Source organism: Octopus sinensis, linkage group LG5, assembly GCF_006345805.1.
Source record: "Octopus sinensis linkage group LG5, ASM634580v1, whole genome shotgun sequence".
Classification (NCBI taxonomy): domain Eukaryota; kingdom Metazoa; phylum Mollusca; class Cephalopoda; order Octopoda; family Octopodidae; genus Octopus; species Octopus sinensis.
The window spans coordinates 10,533,752-10,548,989 of NC_043001.1; the positions used below are offsets into that span (position 1 = coordinate 10,533,752).

Below are 15,238 nucleotides of genomic sequence, written 5' to 3' on the forward strand. Positions count from 1 at the left end.
GCTACTTTGAGTAAAATATAATTAATATTTATACAGAAAGTATATAATATAATGACCCAATAATAGAAATAACTGTTGAAGGCTTGAAATTTATGTTATTTTGTTTTGGGTAGCATAGCCCTGAGTAAAATAGGATATTTTTCAATGAGAAAATAAATATCATGAGACTAAAGTGGATAATAGTCTATCGTGAAACAGTTGTAGGTATTCTTAATTTTATTATATATTTAGACACAAGGTGGCTGCATGCAATGGAAAAGATTTCATGGTTAATAGAAATTACTTTTCTGGTTTCTGTAATGCAATAAACAAAGATTAAATTAAACAGATGCAAGTGTATAATTGAAATCACAATTTATGTTCCGGTGTAAAATGGAAATGAGAAATAAACTGAATATTGACATATTGTTGTTTAACCCTAGGTTAGCAATGATTGGACAAAATGGTTGAAGCATTTCAGCTTTGACCATCTTGGTTTTTTGGGTTTTTTTCTTGTTCATAGTGTGTCTAGGATCTTTGTCCTTTCATTTTTTTTTTCAAGTGGGATTTTATTTGAGGAAGATTTGGTTGCTATTTCTATCAAGCCAAGCAACCATGTAGAAGCTCCTTCATAGGCTTCAGGCAAGTCATACTCTACACAAACATTGTAAGTTTTCTGTAATTAACGAAGCTGACAAAGAGAATGTTGCACTGTAGATATATGAAAGAAATATTGTGAAATTAAGAATCGTTAATTAACATAGTTCGAAAAGCTAAAATTCTACCCTATCTCTAGATTGAGCAAATTTATAAATTTACTAAACTCATACACCTAGCAAATTGGCTGGGTTGTGGGATGCATTGCATTGTGGTATTTGTTCTGGCTTTCTGCACTCTGAGATCAAACCCTGCCAGGGCCAACTTTGTCTTTTATCCTTTCAGGAACCATAGAATAAAGTACCAGTACCTTGTGGTATTTGTACCTCCTCCTTGCAGTCTCTTTTCTTGAGTGGTAAACTCATTTTGTCACCTGGTTAACATCATCACCCAGTTTTTAGGTGACTTTAACAGAATTCCTTAACAGAATTTCAGGTGTCTACTTTGGACGTATAGCAAATTATGGTGCTATTACAAACCTGTAAGAGAGACCAGATGTCCTAAAGCCAAAAGAGAGGTTTTTGACTTGTTTATTATTGGCATAAAGTTCCTATAAAATTGCTTCAAAGAATTGGTAGCCATAAATTTAACCAAACATATGGTAGCAGGTGGATGGCAAATTTCAGTTGAGACAAAGGGAAAATTCCTTATGGTGGTATTTTGCTATGTTCTGACCTTAAATCTGATTATTTTACAAAACTTGTTTGAGGTGAGTAAAATAATTACAAGTTATTAAAATTATTGTTGAGGTTAATGTTATTAAGATAGTGCTCCAGCATGGCTGCAGTGCAATGATCGAACCATGTAAAAGAATGTTTGGTCTAAATGCTAATAATACATGGGCCCCATGCAAATTCCCATGCTAGCTCCACCTACCCCTACATGCAACCATATATTCAAAGAAATGCGAATTGCTTCAGTTTCACTTGAAAATAAGGTGGGTTTATGTGATGAAAGCACTTTTTAGAAGTGTTTGAATGAACTTGCCTATCACAATCATCTTCACCTTTGACTTACTACAAATTGACAAGCCCTTTATAAATTATGGTTTTAATATCCTTATATTTTCATTTATTTTATAATCAATAAATGATTTTACACAATGTAACACTTTGTTCTATTATACATGGTCTGAATAGACTGCCTTCCAGAGAAGATTCATTATAAATTCTGAAGTAAATTTCAAATACTGATCTGCATTGTTAATCTTTGGCTATTTCCTTTCTCTTGAGTTCTAAAGTAAACCACTGTATCAAATTTGATTAAATCTAGCAAGTTGATTTCATTTCATTTTTAATTTTATGCACTTTATAAATATTAAATAAAAACAAACAATATTTATACTGATTGAAAATAAAATCTTCTTGCTCCCAGAGCAATTTTTTTAATATAAGGTTTGCAAGTTCCATATTGTCAATCTTCATGAAATCCTATAAGATTATAAAATTAATTGCCTATGTGAAAATAAACTAAAGTTTTATTTGTTTAAAAAATGGCTTGCTAATATTCCCCTAAGAATACCTTTTGTGAATGCAAAATTTCTCTTAAAATTGTAAATCCTTTTACTGTGACTTCTGTTAGCAAGTCAATATTTCATTTGCATGTTCATAGATATTGTGTTAATTTTTATTTATTAAATAAATCACCTTGTCAAAAACAGTTTAATTCTGAAAACTTGGCAGCTATAGTCATATGTTATTCATTTCTAGACAAGCAGAATTGAATACGATCAGCCTGTAGTGGTTTTAAATATCATCTTCCCCACCGACCCTCTTTCTTATTTCGCTTCTTTTAGTACCATCCATGATGGTCATCTGTTTGGAATGTATTGTAGTGAAAACAACAGATCTGTTTTGCACACATCTTCATAGCCATAAACATAGGGCGTTTGCTTGGCTTAGACTTTTATTACTAACTTTCTGGATAATATTTATATTTAAGTTATAATCATTTTATTATCTCTCGGAATTACTTTAGTGTGGACCAGTCATTCATATTTTCTGCTTCTGAAATTTTAGTACAGAATTAATAAAGATAACTTTTAGAAAGTTTATCGAAATTCCGATGTGTTTAGTTGAACATATGTTGGCCATATACAAATTGGAAGAAAAATGAGATTTTATCCATGAAGGGAAAATGTGCAGTGATCCATGGCTTCAGTAAGGAAAACAATGAGAAGCTGTCAGAGAATACATGAAAATAATATCCTCAAATGTAGAATTGCATTTGTGTTATATGATATTGGCTGTGCTCTGATGCAAGAATCTGACTGGTCAGTGTAATATTCTAATCAGTTAAGCAGTCTATATCTGCAACTGTCAAAGTTACTGAAGTAAGTTGATGGGGGCCTTGGATACTTTTCTTATTGTGCAATCTATGACCACTGCTCTAGACTATGTTGTAATTGGAGATTTTTCTGATGTATTTGAAAGATACATAACAAATAAGTGTTGGTTATATATGGCTGTGCTAAAGAAGCCTAGCATTATTGATGTACTACGAGAGATTCTTTTAGTTGGTAGATGTCAAAACACATTTATTTATTTCAGTGAAGAAGCCATTTTGTCAATTTGTTAGAAGCAACTAAGTAATGAACAAAGAAGTTTTGCTAAAATTTGAATTGCAGCAGACTACAACAATAGAATAATTCTTCATTCCTCATTACTGTAATGTTTGATTAACCTTGCCATCCCACACTTGTAAACATGATCAAATGAGTAGTTTTAAAGATCAAAAGTAAATGTGACATCAGGCAATAGGATAAATAAGACTGAAGATCAGAACAGCTTTGACCCAAATCATTTCATTAATGAAATTAGTTTTTAGAATAGCTGAGTAATACTCATGACATCTTACTTCAAAGCCAAAGGGCAGACATAAGAATCTTTGCATTTTCTTCATCTGAATGAAAAATCTCAAGAAATCGACTGAGAGAGCGAGAGAGAAAGATTTTGTCTCTTCCCATTTAATATACTTATCATAAAGCACACTTCCTGTAAAATAACATAATAGCAGCAAATATAACTGTAGTAAATAGTGAAAGTTAATGGAAAATTTAGAGAATTACTAAATTGTATTTGAGTTGTAGTTCCATGTGGTTACAAATAATGAATGTTAAGTAGTGTGCTTCACATCAGACTTCTATTTATAAACAATAAGATATAATCTTCTACTTTAATATCTACATTTTTTCACAGAACAAACATTCTTGTATTTCATTTTTGGATTTGGTTTGCAACATTCTTTATATGAGTTCGTGTGTTGAAGCATATTCTGTTGTGTCTGGGGAGAGTCATTTTTTCTTTTTGTGCCTTATAATATAACACACTCACCTGTAAAATTTCCACTTTTTTCTTATTTTTATTTTCCTGGAAATTTTCGTTGCATCTTGCAACCTTTTTAATAGACTTAAGAGTGAAGACTATTGAAAAGGTTGCAAGACGCAACGAAAATTTTAGGAAAATAAAAATAAGTAAAAAGTGGAAATTTTACCGGTGAGTGTGTTACATAATAAGGCACAAGAAGAAAATGACTCTCCCCAGACACAATAAAACATTCTTGTATAAACCACCAAAATATTAAAACTTCATTTATTCTCTGTACTAATATAATTTACCAGCAAAAAATATTACTACTGGACTAGCCGTATGTAAATTCTGTAAGTGAATAACCCTTTAAAAAAATAAATGTTAAACTTAACCATTTAGTTAACAGCCACAGTACCATTGAAGATGATTCGGTGCTTATAGATACGGCAATATATCAGTCTCAGACAAATGTGGCATTTATCTGTGTAATTAAGATTCGGTTCCTCAAGAATTTCTCAGACACAATATTTGGTCATTTTGCTTCACCTCAAAGCTAATGCAGGAGCCTCTACAATGTCACTCAACTTGCTAGAAATGACAGTCAAACCTCTATCAAATCACATCCTACTGTCTTCAAAGAAGAAAAACACATTCAACAATGTATCCCCTAATATATAAAAAAAAATGAGATGGCGGTAGCTGGAACATTTTTGCTCACAGATTTACTTAGTCGATGCTAACCTGGGGCTAGACAACAGAACTAAAAGCTTCAAGTGTGTTCTGTAGGTGTACTTATAGGATAGAACCATGCTAATATAGGCTTAGTATGTTTCAATTATATAATTATCACATGTGGGAAGGGTTCACACTTTCACTTGGACTTCTTACAAACCGACACACACACACTATATATATATATAGATTCAAATGAATATGGTACTTAAGTCAGAGGCACCGGAATTTTGTATGGTATTATCCATATAAATCCATGGGGTGATTATAATCAAAATAAGCAACATGAATAACTTCGGTAATTTGATACGATCATTTCACGCTACTTCATTTTATTAATACTTACAATATTTAATAAAATGAAGTAACATGAAACGATCGTACCAAATTACCGAAGATATACTTGTTGCTTATTTTGATTATATATATATATATATATATATATATATATATATATATATAATGTACATATATACACATATACATGCATTTGCATTAATTTTGCTTTATATCACCACAGTGGCTATTGGTTATAGATTCATTTCATTTCCAAAGTCAAGAGATTGTCTGTAATTTGGTGTGGATCATATATTACAATGGACTCTGTTCAGAAGCCGAGTCTTCTCACTTCAGTTTATGTCTTCCACTGAGATGCATCAACAAACTCATGCACACAATGATGGGTGTCTGTGAAATTTCTGTCCACCAAATCCCACTTAAGGTTATGGTACTAAATCCAATAACATTTCAAAATCAATATGAAACTAGACAAACCAGCCTTTGCAGAAGAAAATATAAAAAGTGCTGCAACATAATACACTGTAATCTATACATACAGAATAGCCCAAGCTTTAGCATTGGAACCTTAATATAATGAGATACAATCATATGTAGAGGGGGGGAAGCACTCCGTTGGTTACGATGACGAGGGTTCCGGTTGATCCGATCAATGGAACAGCCTGCTCGTGAAATTAACGTGTAAGTAGCTGAGCACTCCACAGACACGTGTACCCTTAACGTAGTTCTCGGGGATATTCAGCGTGACACAGAGAGTGATAAGGACGGCCCTTTGATATACAGGTACAACAGAAACAGGAAGTAAGAGTGAGAGAAAGTTGTGGTGAAAGAGTACAGCAGGGATCACCACCATCCCCTGTCGGAGTCTCATGGAGCTTTTAGGTGTTTTCGCTCAATAAACACTCACAACGCCCGGTCTGGGAATTGAAACCGCGAGTCCGCTGCCCTAACCACTGGGCCATTGTGCCTCCACTAATCACATGTAGAATGTCCTTTTGATAGGTAAACATGGAAAACATGGTCTTATTTTCTTCTTCTTTCCGATTTGTTTTCATATTGAAGTTTAGGATCACTATTGCCAACTTTATTTTCAAGTAAAGCAACATGAATATCAAAATCAAATCAAATTACAATCAAATGGAAATTGTAGTTGTGAACCCCGTGCCGGTAGCATGTAAAAAGCACTATTCGAACATGGCTGATGCCAGTGCCAACCTGACTGGCGTCTGTGTTGGTGGCACATAAAACACACCATCCAATCGTGGCCGATGCCAGCCTACCCTGGCACCTGTGCTGGTGGCACATAAAAAGTACCCACTACACTCTCAGTGGTTGGCATTAGGAAGGGCATCCAGCTGTAGAAACTCTGCCAGATCAGATTGGGGCCTAATGCAGCCTCCTAGCTTCCCAAACTCCAGTCAAACCATCCAGCATGGGAAACAGACGTTAAACAATGATGATGTAACCTGCTTTAACATCGCTACACTACATCCCCAGGTGCCTATCGTAGAGTAGACACTGTTGCCAGTATTCAAGTCAGATCCTTAGTCTGAGAATGACTTACTTAAACTCCACTGGTACTTGAGAGGCGGCGAGCTGGCAGAAACGTTAGCACGCCGGGCGAAATGCTTAGCGGTATTTCGTCTGCCGCTACGTTCTGAGTTCAAATTCTGCCAAGGTCGACTTTGCCTTTCATCCTTTCAGGGTCGATTAAATAAGTACCAGTTACACACTGGGGTCGATGTAATCGACTTAATCTGTTTGTCTGTCCTTGTTTGTCCTCTCTGTGTTTAGCCCCTTGTGGGTAGTAAAGAAATAGGTATTTGAGACCCTAAAAAAGTCATGGACACTACACTTATTTTAAGTTCTGTGGACAAAAAATATCCAAAAACTATCTACAAGTGGAAGTGAAGTTCACTTCAGTTCTACAAGCTACAGAAAGATTTTGATAATGGTTCAAATATTGGTATGGCAAATTGTTCCTACTTTGCAAGGTTTATTGTTGATCTGGTCAATCGGCTTTTTTGCGTATACACACACTCTTACTACTTGCCTTGTTTTGCTTTCTGGACAGCTCATAAATTCTTTTGTATGTGTAAACATTTGTAGCAGAATTTCACAGAAATATGTCCACTTCCCCTCACACACCTGTGTCCTTTCCTCGTATTATACACGTCGATTAACATATACATGTGTGAGTTATATCACGTAAAAAGCTTCCATTCACCTAGACATCCTTATCCCCACCACACCCCCACCTCCAATGCCATAATATGTGGTTAAGATTCGTTTACCTAAATTAGGGAAATTTGCATACTGATGGAGCATTTGTTTTTACAGCTAACCACTCACTGATTTATGAGCCAGACAGACTGAGGCAGGCAGAATTTAGTGTCTTGCCCAGAGGCACAGCACAATGACTGTTCTAGTAAGTTACCGTAATCAAACTCTTTAGCATCGTCACAGCCGTTGTGCCTGAATACGAGTATGTTACAAATTAGATTAGCTCTGCAGTTAGTTCTGGTCACCTCCCATTGCATACGGTCACTAATTGTTTTAACTGAGTTCCCGTTGTACAATGTAAAGTATGAAGCAACTGCTAAGATTTAAATCTAAACGCTATCAGGCACTGTTAGTAAGTACCAATTTAAAGATGGAAAAGTGAAACACACCCACTGACAGGATGAAGAGATGCAATTATACACATACCTGATATTGTGTATTTGGTTGAATCAGTCACCTAGCAAAGCAGTGGATGTATATTCCAACTTCTGTCCGTGGGTCTGTTGCTTTTCCATGTCTTAAATTCATACTTAACGATGTGTTACGTCTCACAATTTAACATAAGCTGAGAAAAATGCAAGAAATGGACTTTTCTTTCTCATATATATTTCTGTTTCTCTATTTTCCAAATTTTAATTCTTTCTATATTTTTCAAGTTCCCATAATCTCACAAAACATGTTCTTTCAGTGTACCACTTATGTTATTCTCTTTTTATTTTTTTTCCTATTCACCATATGCATCCACATCACAAAACCACTTCAGTTTCTTTCAACCAACTAAAATTGCCACAATTGTCTTGTCCTTTTCAACCTATTATCCACTCCACTCTCTTACCATTTTCTGTTCCCATGGAAACTCTCTTTCTTATATATATATATATATGCTTATTATTATTTTTTTTTCTAATTAACTATTTTAGTTTCCCTATTAAGTGCTTTCAAATTTTCATTTTGTTGTATATTATCTTGGAAACAGGCAATCACTATTACACTCTGAACTTTAAACATTAATTATTATTATTATTATCCGAGCGTGGCCGTCAGCCAGCCTCGTCTGGCACCTGTGTCGGTGGCACATAAAAAACACCATCCGAGCGTGGCCGTCTGCCAGCCTCGTCTGGCACCTGTGTCGGTGGCACATAAAATCACCCACTACACTCTCGGAGTGGTTGGCGTTAGGAAGGGCATCCAGCTGTAGAAACACTGCCAGATCTGACTGGCCTGGTGCAGCCTTCGGGCTTGCCAGACCCCAGTTGAACCGTCCAACCCATGCTAGCATGGAAAGCGGACGTTAAACGATGATGATGATGATGATGAATATTATTACTATGACAGTGGATTAGTAGAATTTGTATGGGGAAATACTTTGTGGTATTGAATTATGTCTCTTTCATATTCTTAGTTCAACTCCACCTTCCACCCTTCTGGTGGTTGATAAATTAAGTGCTAATTATTGTTGTGTAGCCCCAGGTCAGCTATTATGAAGCAAACCTGTGACCAAAATGTTTGGTAACTATGACGATCCTGTCTTTTTCTTACTTACGTATGGCCTGTCTTATAACACATTATTTCAGTATGTTCGTTTTCATAAGAATGTGGTTTTCGTGAAATTTAGTTGCTATTTCTAGCAGGTTCAGCGACTATGTAGAGACCCTGTCATCGGTTGATATTCTGACTAGTAATGCTTACCTCCGATGTATTGCAGCAGGTAAAACTCATTGGTTCGTTAAATACACTTTGTTAATGTAATTGACCTTTAACAAAGATTTCTGCTAATCTTAGAAATTAACCAGTCTTTTGTAAAGTCCCTTTCATCAGTTATCTCTATGGCAAATAAAGGGAATGATTATTATTGCTGTTGTTGTTGTTGTTATGATGGTGGCACTCTGGCAGAATCATTAGAGCAGCAGAAAATGCTTTGCTAGTTCCAGCTTCTTGAGTTCAAATCCCACCAAGTCTGACGTTGGTTTTCATCCTTCTAGAGTCAACACTATAAAATGACAGTTAAGTCCTGGATTCAATGGTTTCCCTTAATCCCTAATCTAAAAGCTGTTGCCCTTCTTGTGCATAAATCAGAAACATTTAGGGTCGTAATAAGCTGGTAGGTTTGTTACATGTAAAAAAAAAGGCCTTGTGCAATTTCATTTTTTTCTTTTCTTTTTGTTTGTTTTGTTTTCACTCCAAATTTTGGCAAGGACATCTTTACCCTTCAACTGTCTAAGGTCAATCAAGTAAGGTACCAGTCAAATACTAAGATTGATGGTATTGTCTAATACTAAGGCGATGAGCTGGCAGAAATGTTAGCATGCCGGGCGAAATGCTTAGCAGTATTTCGTCTGCCGCTACATTCTAAGTTCAAATTCCGCCGAGGTCGACTTTGCTTTTCATCCTTTCGGGGTCGATTAAATAAATACCAGTTACACACTGGGGTCGATATAATCGACTTAATCCAGTTGTCTGTCCTTATTTGTCCTCTCTGTGTTTAGCCTCTTGTGGGTAGTAAAGAAATAGGTATTTCGTCTGCCGCTACGTTCTGAGTTCAAATTCCACCGAGGTTGACTTTGCTTTTCATCCTTTCGGGGTTGATTAAATAAGTACCAGTTACACACTGGGGTCGATATAATCAACTTAATCCATTTGTCAGTCCTTGTTTGTCCTCTCTATATTTAGTCCCTTGTGGGTAGTAAAGAAATAGGTATTGACTAATACCTTTCCTCCCTAAAATTGAGCAGCCGACAAAATACCTGTCATTATTTAGTTACAGCTCTATATTTTCTAAGTTCTATCCATTCCATGGTCAACTTTACTTTCCATCGTTTAGAGTTTGATAAACTAAAGTACCAATCAAGTACTGAGTTCCTTGTTTATCAACCAATCTTCTTCACTCCTCAAAATGGCTTGCCTTACATTTAAATCGAAAACAATTTATTATGGGGAGCAGGCAGAATCATGACAGCATCAGAAAAAAATTCTTTGCAGTCCTTTTTCCCATTCTTTACATTCTGTGTTAAATCCCTCTTTTATTCTTCTAATGGTGTCAGTCGTAGGATTATGGCCATGCTGTAGCACTGCCTTAATCCCTTTTCTATCAGTTTTGTTGTCACTTTATGGCTGGAAGTTGGTAGCAGCAGATTTTTTCTGATTGTATCCTTGAATGGTTGGCTGGTCTGGTATTGTCATTAAGAGTTTATCCAGGTCAGCTTTGTCATTCATCCTTTAGGGGACATTAAAGGACCAGTCAAGCACTTGGGCCAATAGTACCAAGTATCACCATCCCCTCAAAATTATTATTATTATTGTAAGGGAATATCATTCTAAAGTTTATATAAAAAAATAGCATTCAAGAAATAACAGAACTTTACCAGATGTGTAACGGTTAGAAGGTTGCCTTCCAAGCAGTCGATCCATGTTCGACTCCCAGCTGACACAGTTCATTTTTCCCGTAACTTAGCAGTTCAGCAAAAGAGACCGATAGAATAAGTACTAGGCTTACAATGAATAAGTCCTGGGGTCGATTTGCTCGATTAAAGGCGGTGCTCCAGCATGGCCACAGTCAAATGACTGAAACAAGTAAAAGAGTAAAGAGAGATGCTCTGTAGTGTCTGAATTCACTAAAAAGATACAATACCAGTAATATGTTCGGGTTGATTTGATTGCTGCTATTATGCAAATATTGGTTGTTTGTGTAGCCAAATTCTCCCCCTTCTTTGGTTTTTATTCAGTAAGAACACTATCTTGTTATATGATCTGAAAATAGGATCAACTGAATGGCTTTACAGTTCCATAAATCCCATGAAGCCGTTTATATATTTTAATGACTCAAAGTATTTAAGCTGGTTCAGATTAGAAATGCTTGAATGTTCTTCTTTTCAATCACTGCCTATTTCCAAGTAACCTAGAGTTTATTTAGTTGATCAATCTGCTTGTCAATATTGTTCAGTCAATATCTAACTTTAGTCAACATTATTTCTCACTATCATTCTTTATTTCTTCCAGAAAATAAGAAAAGTCTTTTATTCATGTGCATGTGTCTCAAATTATTTGTTTTGAGTTAGTTGACGTATTTTTGTGTTATGTTGAATTGACTAATTATATATATATATATATATATTTTTTTTTTTTTATACAGCTTCTCTTTTTCTTAACCAAATGCTATCTACCAAGTTCTATAACATTAACTTTTCCAAAAAGTATTTCATAAAAAAACTGAAGTTCTTATTTTAAGGACACAACCACTTTGTACTTGTTGAGAGAAAATGCTTTTAACAGCATCCATTGTAATTTCACATTCTTTTTTTTTTTAAACATTTAGTGTTTGTTTTAAGGTCAAAATCTCACTGATTCATGTAACTGAACGTATTAGAAATATAGACAATACACATTTTGAGAATCAATCCTTAAGCTCTTACCATTTATTGTTTCTGTTTGTCAAAATGTTATCACAATAATTATATTTTTAATGGAAAAATTAATCACCCATATAATGGCATCTTATATTTTTCACCTTAACAAACTGCTTAAATGTGGAGATTTTTTGTTTCTTACTTTTAATTTTTAGTAGAAAAATGGAACATATTATTAATTGTAAGTTTTCACCATCTTCAACTAAGCGCCACCAAATAAAGATGAGTTATTCTGTCTTTATTGTAGCTGCTGTGAAATTACCTTTAGATTCTTTGTACATATTTGCATTCTGACATATCTATTACAGTCTTCCAGTCTTGTAATTTTCAGAATAAAGTCTATTCTAATACGAGTTATTTTCTTAAAATGGAAAATTTCTTTTACCTGTTTTCCTTGCAAATTAATGATTCAATGATTTTTTTTGTTTTGTTTTTTGTCTTTTAGAAATGCTATAAAATAGTTGCTTTTAGTTAAGCTTTTCTCTTTATCTGAATAACTCCAATTAGAAATTTATTTAAACCCAATGAGTAATACATACATGTTCTAACGCAAAGAGAAAGAGTATAGAGCTAGAAATATATTTTGTATAATTGAAAGAGTATTAAATATATTCTGTGATTACTATATGTTGAAATGCTCATAATTTTTTGAAATCATTATGTATTACCATTAAGAAATTGGTCTTTTCACAGACGGCAGCGATACAACAAGTCATACGAATACATTTGAGCTTTTTGGCTCAACGAAAGAAAGTCATCTTTATCCCATGTCTCCATCAGAGGATGCTCGAAGCTATGACACATATGATAAAAGTTTAGACGAATTTTCTGATGAATGCAGTAAAAACTATGAGGTATGTAGACAATTAAAATTAACATAAAATCTCTAATGAAAATTTTAAGAGGAATTATTTTCTTCTCCGATTCTTTGTATCTTTTGCACTTCAAAATCTAATTCAGTGACCTGGTATTATTTATTCTGAACGCTTCTTCCTGGAATCAAATGGTTATTTAATTTTTACCTTCTACTCCGACATAAGCTAATTTTTGACATAATGACAAATGTTAAATTTAGGTCAATGGCCTTGTGGAATTCTTGTCAATGATCATGACAGATAAATAATGTTAGGTTAGTTATTCTGGGTGATAGATTGACAAATGTTAAAGTTTAGCCTCTTACATTGATGGATGCTATATATTTTGTCTCTGTATCATCCGTAGACATTTGCTGTTAAATACATTTTAGCAAGGATTTTGTTTTTCTTTTTCTATTTCCTTAATCAATGCTCAAACCAATAAGTCATTCTAAAATACTCTTGGACAGCAGAATAAAATTATTTTTTTTATACATTTTTTTTTACCAAAACTCTGCTACTACATTTTGCTACATACCAAGATTATTTAGATTATCCAACTTTTAAGCTATTTCAGTTATGTTGTCAGAAGGCAAATCACTAAAGAAGTTAAAATCCTATTATTATATTCAAATTTTTTTTTTTTTTAATATTTTCTGGAGACAGCCATATAACTTCATTTATACTTATATGCATTAGAAATGATGGCATTTTACGTATGCATGGATGTGCTTTTTTCTTCACTTGAATGATTTTCTTTTCTATCACGTAATATGCAACCTTGTGAATTCCATTGTAGAACGTGCGTGTGTATGTAAAAGAAAATTTTTACTGGTTTTGAATTTTTTAAGTATGAGTAAATATGCTGAAATCTTCACTTTTCTATAGCAAAATTGTATCACAATGGGTCTATCTTTACTTGTAACCATTACTTGTATATAGTAACAATAGATGTCATATATAGAAATAGGATGGTTGACATAAAGGTTTAAAAAAATATGGCAAAAAATATCTTGTTGTTTCCTTTTCTGATTCTCTTAGTGGCATTAAAATTTTAAAATCAATTCTTTGTGTGTATTTGTATGTGATGGTTATGAATAATATTAATTTAAAAACAGATTCCCATTTAAAATCATTAAAGTGCTATGAAATAGTGTCCAGCTATTTTCTTTTGCTGATTTTGAAATCCATAAAAAATAAAATTACAATATAAAACTACACGAAAAATAACCCTTGAAACTTGGAAAGCTGTGACTTTCAGATATGCTGTCTGATTTTCTACACAAGAAGTGTTGCTGGAGACAGAAACTGAATAATCTTGATTTGTAATTCCACGATTTAGAATTTGGCCATGTATAGAATACACTGTCTGACAAACATGGTTCATAATAACATTTATTGTTTTTACATTATTTACATTTGACAGATCTTTGTCCTCATCTTCTTTGTTGTTAACACAATGTTTCAGCTGATATGCCCTTGGGTATATGGCAAAGTGGTTAAGAGCACGGACTACTAACCCCAAGATTCCGAGTTCAATTCCAAGCAGTGACCTGAATAATCATCATCATCATCATCGTTTAACGTCTGCTTTCCATGCTAGCATGGGTTAGACGATTTGACTGAGGACTGGCAAACCAGATGGCTGTGCCAAACTCCAATCTGATCTGGCAGAGTTTCGGCAGCTGGATGCCTTTCCTAACGCCAACCACTCTGAGAGTGTAGTGGATGCTTTTAAAGTGCCACCAGCATGAGGGCCAGTCTGGTAATACTACTACTACTAATAATAATGATATTAACATCGGAAAGTACCTTAGGATTGAGAACCCAGGTTTGAAATTTCCCCAAGACACCTGATAAAAGCTGGAGGACATAATCAGCCGAAACATTGTGTTAACAATAAACAAGATGAGGACAAATATCCGTCAAATGTAATTAATATAAATAATGTACATAATTCCTCATCTCTTAAATATAGAACTGTATTTCTTGTTTTTATTTAATTTTTTTTTTAAAGAAGCAAATTAGAATAATGTCCGTTTTAGTTTTTGCCATTTCAGGATGAAGATATGAAGCGGGTTTTTTTACCTCCTCATGATTATTCTGATAGACCATACACACCATGTAAACAAGATTCACCTCATGTAGAACCTAAAAGAATATATATGGACTCACCAAATCGGCAAATTGCATATTTAGATGATTCAGACACAAGATTACCAAATGAAGGTGAGTAAAAGTAGTCTTTATCTCTTTGAAATTTATCTTTTTTCGAGGCAGTTATCCAGTTCCATTGACTAAAGGATTATTTTTGATCAACAAAGAATTAATTTTATTACCAAACACTATCTGTCTTTCTCAAAATGTGCAGATTTAAGACAGCTTATATTTTATTTAAGAATTTATCTAAGCAGTACTTTTATAAAACTTGAAGATAACAGATGTTAAGCCAATAGACAATTCCCAATTTTGACCTGTAGAAATGAAATATTCAATATGAGTCTGTCGTTTGGTCTTATTGATCAAATGGCATAATGACTACTCCTGGCATTCACTGAGATGGGAAAAGGAACAGATAGCCTTAGTTAAATGGCTGAAGATGTCTCAGGCAAATTGGACTTCATTGGAAAGGGAACTTCCAGAGTAGATGAAGGCATTTGTGTTCTTTAACTTTCATTATCATATCTAATAAAATACATGTTTCTTAAATTAATTTTGAAAATAA

The 15,238-nt window shown here is 34.1% G+C and overlaps 1 protein-coding gene across 10 annotated transcripts in view; it reads left to right on the forward strand.

The window, feature by feature from the left end:
• Positions 1 to 15,238, forward strand: part of LOC115212345 (nephrin-like) — a 296,829-nt gene that overhangs the window by 253,835 nt on the left and 27,756 nt on the right. For 8 of the 10 annotated variants that reach the window (XR_004999321.1, XM_036503159.1, XM_036503157.1 and 5 more), the window contains 2 exons: positions 12,353 to 12,513; positions 14,559 to 14,742. Coding sequence is in view for 9 of the 10 variants with exons in the window: in XM_036503159.1 (XP_036359052.1) it covers positions 12,353 to 12,513; positions 14,559 to 14,742 (345 nt within the window). In the remaining variant the exon portion in view is untranslated. Of the gene's footprint in view, positions 1 to 7,313; positions 7,411 to 12,352; positions 12,514 to 14,558; positions 14,743 to 15,238 lie in introns of those variants that run through there. The other 2 variants (XM_036503158.1, XM_036503165.1) reach the window with 2 other exon arrangements.